Source organism: Arachis ipaensis, chromosome B10 (genome assembly GCF_000816755.2).
Source record: "Arachis ipaensis cultivar K30076 chromosome B10, Araip1.1, whole genome shotgun sequence".
In the NCBI taxonomy this organism is placed as follows: Eukaryota; Viridiplantae; Streptophyta; class Magnoliopsida; order Fabales; family Fabaceae; genus Arachis; species Arachis ipaensis.
Window position 1 is genome coordinate 120,554,340 of NC_029794.2, and position 14,486 is coordinate 120,568,825.

General features: G+C 36.1%; 1 protein-coding gene across 2 annotated transcripts in view; it reads right to left on the reverse strand.

Annotated features, from left to right (window-relative positions):
* LOC107623954 (plant cysteine oxidase 3) overlaps positions 1-365 on the reverse strand; it is a 4,371-nt gene extending 4,006 nt beyond the window's left edge. For both annotated transcript variants that reach the window (XM_021114020.1, XM_021114019.1), the window contains exon 1: positions 180-365. In XM_021114020.1, coding sequence (XP_020969679.1) covers positions 180-339 — 160 coding nt within the window. In that variant the 5' untranslated portion in view covers positions 340-365. The remainder of the gene's footprint in view (positions 1-179) is intronic.

Here is a 14,486-nt window from a genome sequence, read left to right on the forward strand (position 1 = left end):
GAAATTACTTTTATCCATGTGATAACATTTAATTGATCCTCATTCCTCAGTTGCATGCAATATTCAAAGAATGATTGGAGCATAAACAGATTAAACTTACATTATTCACTCTACAAACCATAACCTAAACACAATGAAATAAACAAATAAGGGGGCAAAGAAAGAAAAAAAAAATAAACCGAGAATTGAAGAGAGCTTGTGCAAAGCTTGCGAAGAAGGTGGTGGCGTTGAGGAAGGGGAGAAAATGGCGTTGCAGTGGTCGTAGAGAGCCTGAACCTTGTTTGAGGTGTGGCTATGGCGGCCCATGCTCAAGTATCTGCGGAATAACGAGAAGACCATATCCTTCCTTCTTTCTTTGCACAATTTTATATGTAATATTTTTAATTTTATTAAATTCATTCTTTCTTCAGAATGGACATCTACGTAGTGATCCTTATCACAACACTTTTTTTTAAATGTCCATTTAGGATTATGTTTCGTTAAAACTTTACTAAAGAAAAATTCAATGGGAAAAAACTTTAGTGAAGGAAAAAGAGTACAAAATCTTTTGTGATAGGAAATACCTCATTAAAAACATTGTCAAGAAAAATTCAATGAAAAAAAAAAAAACATAATCAAGAAAAAAAGAGCACAGCCTCCCCCTCTTGTCATCATTATTTAATATCTCGAAATCGGCACATCCCAATCTAATGTACCGATCTTTCAAAGGAGAATTTTGGAAGTGACTTTGTAAATAAATCTGCCAGATTATTGCTTGAGCGGATTTGTTGGAAATATAGCTGTACCACCATATGTAAACATGTATCTTGTTTGAGATCTCCTTTTATGTGAATCAGACAAGTATCCTGCATCTGCATACCCAACTAGTTGTGACTTGGATCCATATGGATAAAACAATCCCATATCAACTGTTCCATAAAGATATCGAAAGATTTGTTTGATTCCATTCCAATGTCTTCTAGTTGGATCGGGTCGTGTATTATTAGCAAGATACATTAGCGCTCCAATGGCACTAAGATATGGTACTTCAGGACCAACGATATCTTCATTTTCTTCTTTAGGACGGAATTGATCATTTTCCACATCCAAAGACCATAGGATCATTGGGGTACTTAATGGATGTGACTTATCCATATAAAATCTCTTGAAGATATTTTCTGTGTATGTTGTTTGATGAATAAAGATCCCATTTTTTGTATGCTTGATCTGCAGGCCGAGACAAAATTTAGTCTTTCCAAGATCTTTCATCTCAAACTCTTCTTTTAGAGCTTCTTATAATTGTTGGAATCTCTTCAGGGATTCCAACGATATTTAAATCATCAACGTACACAGCAATTATAATGAATCCAGATGCAGATTTTTTTATGAAAACACGTGGGCAGACATCATCATTCTTGAATCCGTTTTTGGCCAGATACTCAGTAAGACGATTATAGATTGCTTTAAACCATATAAAGATTTTTGCAATTTAACTAAGTATAACCCCTGCGAATACTCATTGGATGGTTTAGACATCTTTAGTCATTCAGGGACTTTCATATAGATATCACAATCTAATGATCCGTATAAATAGGTTGTTACCACATCCATTAAATGCATATGCAATTTATGGTATGCGGATAAACTGACCAAATAAATAATGCAATGTTATTGCATCCACAGGAGAATATGTTTCTTCATAATCTATACCGGGTCTTTGTGAAAAATCTTGTGCCACAAGTAGAGCCTTGTAGTGTACAACTTCATTTTTCTCATTTCGTTTTCTCACAAATACCCACATGTATCCAACATGTTTTATATCTTCTTGTGTATGGACTATAGGTCCAAAGACTTCGCGTTTTGTAAGTGAGTCTAACTCAGCCCTCATAGCTTCTTCCCATTTCGGCCAATCATTCCTTTGTCGACATTCTTTGACTGTTCTTGGCTCAACATCCTTACTTTCATGCATGATATTTAATGCCACATTATATGCAAATATTTCATTGACAATTGTCTTATTTCGGTCCCATTTTTCTCCTGTAAAGACATAATTTATTGAGATCTCATCATTTTCACAATTTTCAGGTACTTGAACATCTTCTGGCATTAAAACTATATCAGAATTTTGGACAACTACAGGTGTCTTTTCTATATCTTTTTCAACAGGATGTATTTACCTCTTTTCTTTCTCGAGAATTTTTGTCTTTGGAACTGACAAGCCTACCACGCTTCTGACGTGAATTTGTTTCGGTGGCTATTTGTCCGATTGGGACATCAATTCGAATTGGAGCATTTTCAGCTGGTATATAGGATTTAGTTATCCTTTTTGTATCAGAAAATGCAGCATCACACAATTCATTTGCTATTCTTTGCAAATGTATAATCTGTTGAACTTCTAGTTCACATTGCCCTGATTAAGAATCTAAATGCATTAAGGATGATGCATTTCAATTAAGTTCCTTTTCAGGAAGCTTATTCTCTCCCTCCTAACGTTGGAAATTTTGATACATCAAAATGACAATTTACGAACCGGGTTTTAAATACATCTCCAGTTTGTATCCCAATATACCTCACTATAGAGGGACAATCATATCCAACATATATCCCCAATTTTCTTTGGGGTCCCATTTTGGTGTGAGAAGGTGGTGCAATGGGAACATATATCACACACACGAATATTCTTAAATGGAAAACATTTGACTACTGGCCAAAAGCTAATTGCATAGGAGAGAACTGATGGTTACTTGTTGGCCTCAAACGAATAAGTGCTGCGGCATGTAAAATAACATGCCCCAAGCCGAGGTTGGGAGATTTATTCTCATAAGTAAATGTCTAGCAATTAATTGGAGACGTTTAATAAGTGATTCTACTAACCCATTTTGTGTGTGAACATGAGCTACTGGATATTCAACGCTTATTCCGTTAGCTACACAATAAGCATCAAAGGCTTGAGAAGTGAATTCACCAGCGTTATCAAGACGAATTGCTTTGATTAGATTTTCTGTAAACTGTGTTTTTAATCGAATAATTTGAGCAAGTAATCTCGCAAACGCCAGGTTGCGAGAAGACAACAAGCAAACATTTGACCATCTCGAAGATGTGTTTATTAGGATCATAAAATATCTAAAATATCCACATGGTGGATGAATAGGTCCACATATATCACCTTGAATCCTTTCTAGGAATTCAGGAGACTCAAATCCAAACTTTACTGGTGATAGCCTTAAAATTAGCTTTCCTTGAGAACATGCAGCACAACAAAATTCACTAGATTTAAGAATCTTCTGATTTTTTAGTGAATATCCATGAGATTTTTCAATAATTCTCTGCATCATGGTTGTTCCCAGATGACCCAATCGATCATGCCAAGTTATGAATTCATTTGGGCTAGTAAACTTCTGGTTTACAATGACATGTGATTCAATTGCACTAATTTTAGTATAATATAACCTAGATGAAAGTGAGGGTAACTTTTCTAATATAACCTTTTTATTTGAATCATGAGTTGTGATATACAAGTACTCATGATTTTTCTCATTCATTGTTTAATATGATATCTATTTCGGCAAATATCTTTAAAACTCAATCAGTTCCTTAGAGACTTAGTAGACAATAGTGCATTATTTATTATGAATTTTGTTCCTCCAGAAAACAAAATTATAGCTCTTCCGGAACCTTCTATCAGATTGCCCGAGCCAATAATAGTATTAATATATTCTTCTTTTGGCACAAGACGAGTAAAATATATATTACTTTTGAGAATGGTGTGTGAACTTGCACTATCCGCAAGGCAAACATCTTTACTATATGTCCTTGCCATTTTTTCAAAGACAAATAATAATAAAATGAGTAGAAATATTTGCGCAGTAAAATTATTTTCTTGATTAAAAATATTTTTCTAAAAAGCATAGTATATACTAAAAATTTTATTATTATCATCTTGGCAAATTCAGTAATTTTGAAATTCATAAATATTTTATTAAACAGTATTTATATACATTGTACTTGAAATTCAAATGCATAAAAAATAAAACTTAACAAAAAGTTTCTTACATTATTTATTTACATGAGTACTTAACAAATCCACATATTAAAATATTCAATCATTGATCAAATGACCAATATTTTCTTCAAGATCCTAAAAAAAATCAGATACTTCATACTGAGTGGTGTAATTTTCAGCATCATTTGAAACAAATTCGTCTCCTTTCCTTCTTCGTCCCTTTTCAAAGATACTTGATAAAGATCGACTAGGTGCCTTGGGGTACGACAGGTACGCGACCATTGGCCCTTTTCACCACAACAAAAAGTTTATTTTGCCCATTGTTTCTTTCTTTATCCCACTTCTAATGAGATCCTTTCTTATGAACATAATTTTTCTTCCTTCCATAATTTTTCTTGTTGCCAAAACCTTGCCATTTACCTCTTCTGGGGTTATGATTTGCCGCATTTACTTCAGGAAATGGGGCGGCGCTAGCTGGGCACGTTTCATGATTTTTTAAAAGCAAGTCATTGTTGCGTTCAGCAACAAGAAGATAAGAAATTAACTCAAAATATTTTTTAAATCCTTTTTCTCGATACTGCTGCTATAGGAGCACATTCGACGCATGGAAGGTCGAGAAAATTTTCTCTAACATATCATTATCAGTTATCTTTTCCTCACATAATTTTATTCGTGAGATTATTCGAAACATTACTGAATTATATTCACTTATGGATTTAAAATCATGTAGACGTAAGTGCGTCCATTCATATCGAGCTTGAGGAAGTATCATTGTCTTTTGATGATTATACCTTTTTTCAAGGTTTTTCCACAGATCTGCAGGATCTTTTAATGTGAGATATTGGTTGTTCAATCCTTTGTCAAGATAACAATGAAGGAAGATCATGACTTTGGCTTTATCCTTTTGGGATGCATTATTTTCAGCCTTAATAGTATCTCTAAGATCCATTGAATCAAGATGAATTTCATCATCTAGTATCCATGATAAGTAGTTGTATTCCAGATATATCAAGAGCATTAAATTCAAGATGAGAGAGCTTCGACATAATAAAAATTTGTTACCCGAGTCTTCCTAAAATTTGATTATAGTCTCGTGCTGATAACATGTTGTGAAATAAATAAATAAATAAATAAGGAAGAGGTAATAAAAAAGTATAATTAGATAATTCTAATAGTAATATTCACCACAATTACTATCTCAATATAATAAAGATGATTAATATATTTACTAATATTATATATTGTAAACTTAAAACCCACGGAGATATAAGGAAAAGAGAGAATTTATATTATTGTAATGTATAGAGAGAGAAAAAAATTTTTTGTTATTGCTGTATGTTTTTGCCTGAGACTTAGCCTCCTATTTATATGCGTACAGAAGGTAACATTTTCAACTTTATTAAATTCATTACATCCATGTAGTGATCCTTATCAAGTCAATTTAAATAACTTTTAAAATTATTTAAATATAAATTTTTAAATTTTTAAAAAATAAGATTTTAAATTTGTAACTTCTTCATCAATGTAAAACTCCATTTCATCTCCTTTCATCATGTCGTCGTATCTCGTTCTCAACCGTTCGTCGCGTTGTCGTTGTACCTTCCGTCGCAACTCTTTTGTGCGTCATGCGAAACCAACCTCTATCGAACAAAAGAAACATCCCAAGTTAATGAAAAAAAACATCTAAAGTTAAAAAAAAAAACATTTCAAGTATAACAAATAAAATCTCAAAATTAATAAAAGAAACATTACAAGTTAAACAAAAAGAAACATCTTACGGTTAGTTTAATAAAAGAAAACATTCTAAATTTTACAAAAGAAACATCCCAAGTGTAACAAAAAAATTCCAAATTTAATAAAAAATATCTCAAATTAAATAGAAAGAAACATTTCAAAGTTAGTTTAATAAAAGAAACATCTGAATTTTAACTAAAGACACATCTCACATTTACTTTCTAAGGTTATCCATTTGCAAGGAGACAAGTTTGGAGGGTCCGATCGCGCAACAAAAGATGCTGTACTTAGTGCTGCGTCTGGAACCCTTTGTGATCAGCAGTGAGTGGGGTTTTGCGTGTCTGTCACAGCGCACAAGTCGCAGGGGTCGTGGTCGGTGAACATCTGCTCGAGGTTCTCTCTAAAGCTCCCTTCATGAAGGCTGCAAACGACATTTTGAACGCTAGGCACGATGACTCCTTGATGTGGGAGATTGAACGGCGCGGTGGGTATGGCGGCGCAGCGGTGTGACGGTGGCTAGGAGTGGATGAAGAACGGCGCTGGGAGTGGAGAGAGGAAGGAGAGGAGGTTGTGCTTGTTTCGACGCTAGATGCAACGACTCTTTGGTGCAACGGAAGATTGCACGACGCGGTGGGTACGGTGGCGCAGCGGCATCACAGTAGGAAGACGGTAGCGTGAATGGCGTGAGTGGAAGGGAACGTGAGGTGTGCGATTATTTTTTTTATTTTCACAGTGAGTAATAGTGAGAAATTAAATTCGAGTTAAGTTTAGGTAATGTTATTGGATTTTTTTGTTATTGGACCTTTTGATGCGGCCCAATTGTAGTTGGTAGAGTTGGTTAGTACCTTAGTTGGTTCGCTAGACTTTCTCTTTCTTTTTTGAGTAAACTACCATTTCTATCCACGAAAGTTGAAAACGCTGACAGATCTAACCATAAAAAAAATTACCATTTGTATTTATAAAATATGAGTTCCATACAACAAAATTATCCAAACACTAAAAAATTACATAAAAACCCCAAATTACCCTTATCATCATCCGCATCATCTTTCTCCTCCCTACTAACCACTCCATCATCCTCATCTGCTCATCACCTTACCACCACCACCACCACTAACCCCATCCTCTATCTCTCACCAATACTCAATTAATTTTCAAACAACCCTAGCAGCAATCTTTTTAGCCGCGAACCACCTCTCCTCCTCCGTGACAAATATCGTGGCCTCTGTTTTCGTTCCTATAGCTTCCAGCGTTAGCAACCACTGCCGTCGTCCTTCTTCCACGTGGCCACCCCTCCTTCTCTCCTTTCCTATCTCGCCCTCGCCGACCAGAGGACCTTTGCACCAGCCCCTGCTTCGCCGCCACCAACAACCCTAAAGCCGTAGTTCCCTGCCTCTCCTCTCTTCAACACCGACCACCCTCACCTACCGTGGCTACCTTCTCTTCATTACCGAACCAGTGCCGCTGACGGGCCACTGCGCTAGCTGCCACCACCGTGGTCCCCTTTGCGAAACAAAACCACGACGAGCTCTCTCTCTTTTTGTCTCTTTCACCATTTGTTTTAAACCACCGAACCTTAATTCACTTCTCCTTCTCCTCTTCTTCCCCTTCTTCTTTCCTCTTCAAGAACCAGAGACCTTCAAATCACCATCACAGCCCTGCCATCATCGCCGTCCGCATTTTCAGCCACTAGAACTGCCGCGAACCACCGTCATCTCCACTATCTGCGACGAACCCGAGCCACCGTCACCGTCCCAGTCGTTCTTTCTCTCGATCTAGACCACTGCTAGCGAGTCACTCACCAGTCTCGCACCTCCTCCACCGAACCCTAACTCAGCTCCTGTTCTCACTCTCTCTTCTACTCCAACGAGCTGCCAGCCACGTCACCATCATCATAAGCTTCTCAGTCGCCGAACCTTCAGAGCAACTGCTGTAGCTAGCGTTTCTCTCACCTAAACAGAGCTGAAACAGAATAAGCTCACCCCTGCCTCTCAAAGTTTGGCTCCGGTGAGGATTGCTCAATTTGTTCAATCCCCACATGGCCTGTTTGAGTTTGGCAATTGATTTGTTGCAGAGGCATTAGGTGGTAGCACTCTGTTTTGAGTTCAATAAAAGGTTGAAAACGATGATGATAAGGGTAATTTGGGGTTTTTATGTGATTTTTTAGTGTTTGGATAATTTTGTTGTATAAAACTCATTTTATGGGTACAAATGATAATTCCTTTTTTTATGGGTAGATCTGTCAGCGTTTTCAACTTTCGTGGGTAGAAATGGTAGTTTACTCTTCTTCTTTTTTTTATGTGAAGATTACAAATTTGAGGATCAGATTTGTGACTATCAATTTTCTTTAAACATGCAAATCTGAGGGTCAGATTTATTTATTTTTTATTTTAACCATGCAATTCTGACCCTCATATTTGTATTTTAATATTAAAAAATTTAAATATATAAATCGAACCTTCTGATTTACTTCACAATGTAAAAAATTATTGTCCACTATGAAATCTGACCCTCAGATTTCTCTACAAATTTTATTATTTTTTAAATTTGGATTTTTTAATTAAATAAATTAAAAATTTATTTACGAATATAGGTAATTTATAGCGTATTTACCGATTTGCGTTGCTTAACTTACCTCGTTTACAATGTAAATGAAATAAGTTTGTGTATATCTCGTTTACATTGTAAAGGAGATAAGACACGTTTTCTATTGCACGTATCACGTGTGCACACGTGTTATGTGAAGTAGAGTGATCAACACATATCTGCAAGATAAAGTACGACAAATTTCGAGCAGCTATAAAAATATCTGCAACCATTTGTATTCTCCACAAATATTTCACTTATTCTTCTCCTCTCTTTCTTCAATAAATTTAGTAAAAATCTTTAGTGCGTAGATATGTTGTTGTAAATGTGTATCTCAATTGTCATAGGAAAAATAGTGACATTGAAATTATATTTGAGTGTGATAATTGACGAACTAATTCTTGCTAGTAAAGAATTTTATAAGAATAATCACGTTGTAAGTATAGTTTCTAAACCAACAGAGAATCCTTTCGTACAAAAGTTTGGTTGTCACAAGTAACAAAACCCAATAAAATTTATAACCGAAGTATTTAAATATCGGGTCGTCTTCTCAAGGAATTGCAGGGAAGTGTATTTATTATTGGTTATGAAAAAGGTAGAATTTTGGGTTTTTGAAATAGGGAACAAGTAATTTAAATGGCAAGAAAAATAAATTAATAATAATAAAATCTCTTGGCAAGGTATAAGAACTGAAAATCCTATCCCAGTTATCCTTATCAGGTGTGATGAGAATTGGCTTTTGCTCCCACTTAGTTAACCCTTACTAAATAAAGGAAAGTCAAGTGGACTAATCAACTTGATTCCTCAAGTCCTAGTCAACTCCTATGGAAAAACTAGCTTTAAAGGGATCCAAATCAACCAGCAAGAATTCTAATTTTCAATCAACAGCTGAGTTTAACAACTCAAGTGTCACCAATTACTTAACCAAAACAAAGGGGGATAAATCTAAATTAAATTAAAAGCATTAATAACATAAATTTGAAGAAAGCAATCTTAAATCTGAAATACCTCAATATGCATTAAATAGAATATTCAAATCTAACATGAGAAGGTTCATAAGCCAATTTGGCAACATAAGTCAAATACAAGTAAAAGCATTAGAATAAAAGTAGAAGAGAAACATAAATTAAAGGAACATTGAACCTGTGATTGAAGAGAAGTAGCCTAATCACAATAGAAATCCTAAATCCTAATCCTAAGAGAGAGGAGAGAGCCTCTCTCTCTAAAAGCTACATCTAAACCTAAAATTATGTGAATGAATGTTGTATCTGAATTGTTGTTGTTGATTTTCCCATTCTCTGGCTTCTATTCTGTGTTTCTGGGCTTGGATTTGGGCCGAAAAAGGGCCCAGAAATTGCTAAGGGTGTTTTCTGCAGATTTCTGCACGTAGCGTCTGCCACGCGTGCGCGTGGGTCACGCGTTTGCGTGATTTGGAGTTTTTTCCTTGTCACACGTACGCATCGCTGCCATTTTGCGCTAGGCACGCATCCGCGTCGTTCACGCGTGCGCGTCGCTGCCTTTTCTTCAAAACTCCATTTTGTGCTTTCCTTCTATTTTTGTATGTTTCCTTTCTGTCCTTTAAGCCATTCATGCCCTATAAAGCCTGAAATTACTTAACTCACAGATCACGGTATCGAATGGTAATAAAGGATAATAAAAATTATTATTTTTAAAGCATAAGAAACATGTTTTCACATATATCATAAAATAAGGAAGGAATAGTAAAACCATGCAATTTACATGAATAAGTGGGTGAAGAATTGATAAAAACACTCAATTGACCACAAAATACATCATAAAATAGGGATTTATCAACCTCCCCACACTTAAACAATAGCATGTCCTCATGCTAAATCCAAGAGAAAAGAATGAAGGTAGAATGGTGGAATCTTATGCAATGCAATCTATTCTAAATGCAAGCTACCTAAATGAATCATGCAATTCTAATTACTGTCCACCTATATATATAGAGCTTACATGTGGTTAATTTGATTCATATTTTCAAGGAATCATATATGCATAGCCAAGCCTAAATCATGTTAAAGCTCTTTCACAATTGAGTTGAGTTAAAGGAATTCACAAACTTGCAAGACAATTAATAATTAAATTTGGATATATGGAGATGAGCTATTGAACCCTCACTGGATTTTGTGTTTACTCTCTAGTCACTCAGTATTTGGGGTTAATCACTATATTCTTTTTTATTCATGCTTTCTAAAACTTTGTTCTTCATCTAACCAATAAACAAATATACAATGTATGCATACAAAATATCATGAGGTCTTTTTCAAGGTTGTAATGGGGCCAAGGTAAAGGTGAGGATATATATAAGGCTAAGTGAGCTATAAATTGAATCCTTGATTAGTCTAAGATCTCAACTAACATATACATACTCTATTAAAATTATCCTAATCTTCCCATAATTTTCCCACTTTTGTGTCACATACTCATGTACCAAGTTTATTTTGATTTTACCTCCATATGCATTGATTCCTTTACTAAACTTATTATTCGGGTGATTTTGTCCCTTTATTTATTTATTTAATTAAAAGAAATTTTTTTAAATCTGAAACATAAACACAATATTTTCAATGCACATGGTATTTTAATTATTTTGGTTTCACATGAGCATGCTTCCAAATTTCTGATTATTTTATTAACTTAATACCCTTTTCCTATCATCCCATGTTTCCATAAATTTCCCCACACTTAGCTGATGCATAATCTCTATCTTAAGCTAACCAAAGATTCAATTTGGGATTTTTTTTATTTGTTTTTCTGCTTAAGGCTAGTGATGTGGTTATATAACAAAAAAAGGGGGTTAAAAAGTTCAAGGGGGCAAACAAGGGTAACATAAAAGGGTAGGCTTATTTGGGATAAGTGAGCAAAAATAATTAATGGCCTCAATCACATGCAGGTATGTATCTACATTTTATATTGGACATATAGATTGAAACAAAGTAAAGATTGCAATCATAGAAAAGAAGTGCGAAACACACAGGAATGAAATTTATGGTTAAATGTAACCATGCAATTAAGCTCAAAAACTCACGGGTTGTGTGTTCTTTGGCTCAAAAACCATATATCAGTTATGTATGTCATGCAAGTAGAAATCAAGAGTTTTCATTTAACTCATTGTGAATCTTGGAATGGCTTTTATAAAAATAGGTATTTTTCTTGAAAAAATATTGTCAAATTAACTAACATTTATTGCTATATATATTAATGTGTGGATTGTTGTGATTCTGTTAAACTAAACTTTCTAGTTTACTCTTTTATTTTTAATTAAACACAGTTATCGTATGCTAAAAGGGCAAACTAAGCTAATTAATCCATATTTTCTATATCACAACTTAATAAGCTAAAAGTGCAAACTAAACTAAATATCTAAGATATATACAAACCAAAGTGTAAAATAAAGTAAACAGAAATACAGTAAAAGGAAAATGTGCAAGTATTGAAGGATAAATAAGATAAAAATAAAATACAGAAAATAAGCAAAATAGGATAAAAAGAGTTTGAAAGTGGTTCACCAAAAAGATTCGCTAGAGATGGCGACCTCCCCACACTTAAATAATAGCATCGTCCTCGATGCTCAATCAAGCTGTGTGTGAAGAAGTGTCGTCTCTGGAAGGATGTGCTGCTGGTATCTCGGTGGTGGCCTGAGGGTCTGCAGTCTCTATGAGTGTCGGAGGGTTTGCCTGCTGAAGCGGAGGCTCTGTCTGTAGAGGGACCTCTGGATCTACTGGCTGTATCTGATGGGGCTCCTCATGACGTGGTACAGCCTGCTCAAGTCCTGCCTGCTCAGCCTCTGCACTTGCCTCCTCCTCATGATCGTCTGTCTCCGCATCAGATGGCTCCGATGGTGTGTCAGGCTCAGAGGGGATGTCACTGTCGGATCGGATCATCAACTTTAAGTACTCATAGCGTCGCTTATTGTGACGCTCCATACAATCCAGGCGTGCGAAGAGTCGGTGTACGAGGTGATAAATGGGCTCGGGAGCAGGGGAGGGTGCAGTGGTGGTGGCTGGCCCAGTAGGTGCTGAAGGGGCAGCAGAAGATGTGGCTGCCTTAGCAGAGGCAGTGAGAAATAGAGGTCTGTAGCCCAAAGCCTGAAACTTCCTGCTATGAGGGATGATCTTCTTGCAGTCAGCGGCGGTTGGCTTCTCATCTGCGAGCTCCCAGGGCACCTCAGCTCGACGGCCCAACTGAATGATCAAATATAGGAAAGGGAGGGTGCCTCTGACATGGACTCTGACCATGTAATATCGGATAAAGCGGGGAAGATATAAGTCCTTTCCCTCCATCACACACCAGATGAGGGTAATCGTGGCAGCTGGCACCTCAGTCTCATGAGTGCTCGGCATCACGTAGTTACTCAGAATCTGCTGCTAAAGCCGAGCCTCATCGTTCAGGTAGATAAGCTTTATGTCCTTTGGGTTTGTTATTGTCTTACCCATGACCCAGGGACAGTGGGATCAATAGCTATTCTCTGCTTCACTGCGTCCCAGTCAAACCTCATGAATCTCATATCCTCTTCAGCCTTCTGGTAACCATCTGGCTTATCTGATTTAGGTAGGAGCTGGAGGATTTCTTCAATTACTTCTTCAGTAACCAGAATCTGTTTGCCTCTAAGCTGTACTGCATCCAGGGACGTTTTGAAGTAGTTGCGGTAGAATTTCCTGACCTAGGATGAGTTGACTTCAGTCAAGTTCCTTTCCAGGAAGAACCAGCCTCTCTGTTTAATTTGTTCTGAGGTGTATTGTTTGAGTTCTTCTGGAATTTTCAGGGTCTTTTCCAAGTATAGGTTCCTAAAAGATGCAAAGACCGGATACTTTAGCTCACAGTATCTGTTGGCAAATTTTACTGGGTCTGTGGCAGGCACCAATTGATCAGCCTTTTCCTGTGGGGTAAAGTTCTTTTCCCACCAGGAATCATCATGGAGGATATCCAATATAGAAGTAGAGGATTCTCCTATTTTTCTTTTTCCTGTGGTTGCCTTGCCCTTTTCTTTGCTTTTAGGGTCAGACATCCTGAAAAACAGAAATTTCAGGATACAGTTTAAGAACTAAAGCAGGAAAATAAGTAAGCAAATAGGATTTTATGAATATAAGCATAGAGTGGCAAAAGAAGAATAAAAGAGCAATATAAGCATGAATTGAGTTAAATGGATGTAAAATTTTGGATTATATTCAAGTTAAAAGTTTGAGAATGAAAATCACAATCCAAAATCTATGATATGCAGAATTCTTGTTAATCAGGAAAAACAGTAATCATGCCTTGAAGTGGTTTTAAAATGGTTAGTTGAAAGCTAAAAAGTTAGAAAGTTAAAAGTGGTTAAGAATTTAAAATGAAGTTAAAGTCAGTGGCATGGTGTTGTGGTTTCCAATTAACTAAAATTGCACAAACTTAAATGACAAGTAACTCATAGTCAAGTAAATATTGCAGATTATTTATGATTAATCATAGAAAAAAATTACAAAATTAAAGTAGAATCATCAATAATGTTATTTAATGAATACGGGAATAAGAAAGTATAGGAAAGCTAGCCCGTGCATTCATGAATTGCCTTGGTTAAAACCATTTAGTGCAAAATTTGAAATTTCCAAAACTAATTCATGAATGGGAGTTGAGTGAAACAATTTGCTGAAAAAAATTGGACAGCATTTTGTCTAAAAATTGGACATTCCCGGGTAATAAACAGCAGCAGAAACAGTTCATATGATAATAAGGTAGTGCAAATAGTAATTCTCATGAATTCAGAATAAACAAACTCAATCTGTATTAAGGAATAGTAAAGAACAACATATGAACAGCATTATCATCACAGCAAATTCAGAATTACGAAACAGATAAAACAATTAACAAGAATGGCGCAATTATCAGGCCTAAATTCACTAACCACATCCTAGCTACCTAACCACCTAAAATCCACTACGATCATGCATCTCTAACTATCATAATTTGAACATAATTCGAAAAGAAAATATGCAGAATTAACTAAAAACTGGGAACAGAATCGGCGTTTGGCGGAACCTGGTGTGCGGAAGTATAGAATTTGGATTCAGAGAGTTGGTGGTGGTGGTGACACGGCGGCGCTGGGAGGCAGTCGCGGCGGCGGTTCGGTGGAGGCAGGGTGGCGGTTTGGTGGTTGGGGATGAAAGGGGGTTATGGGGGAGGAAAG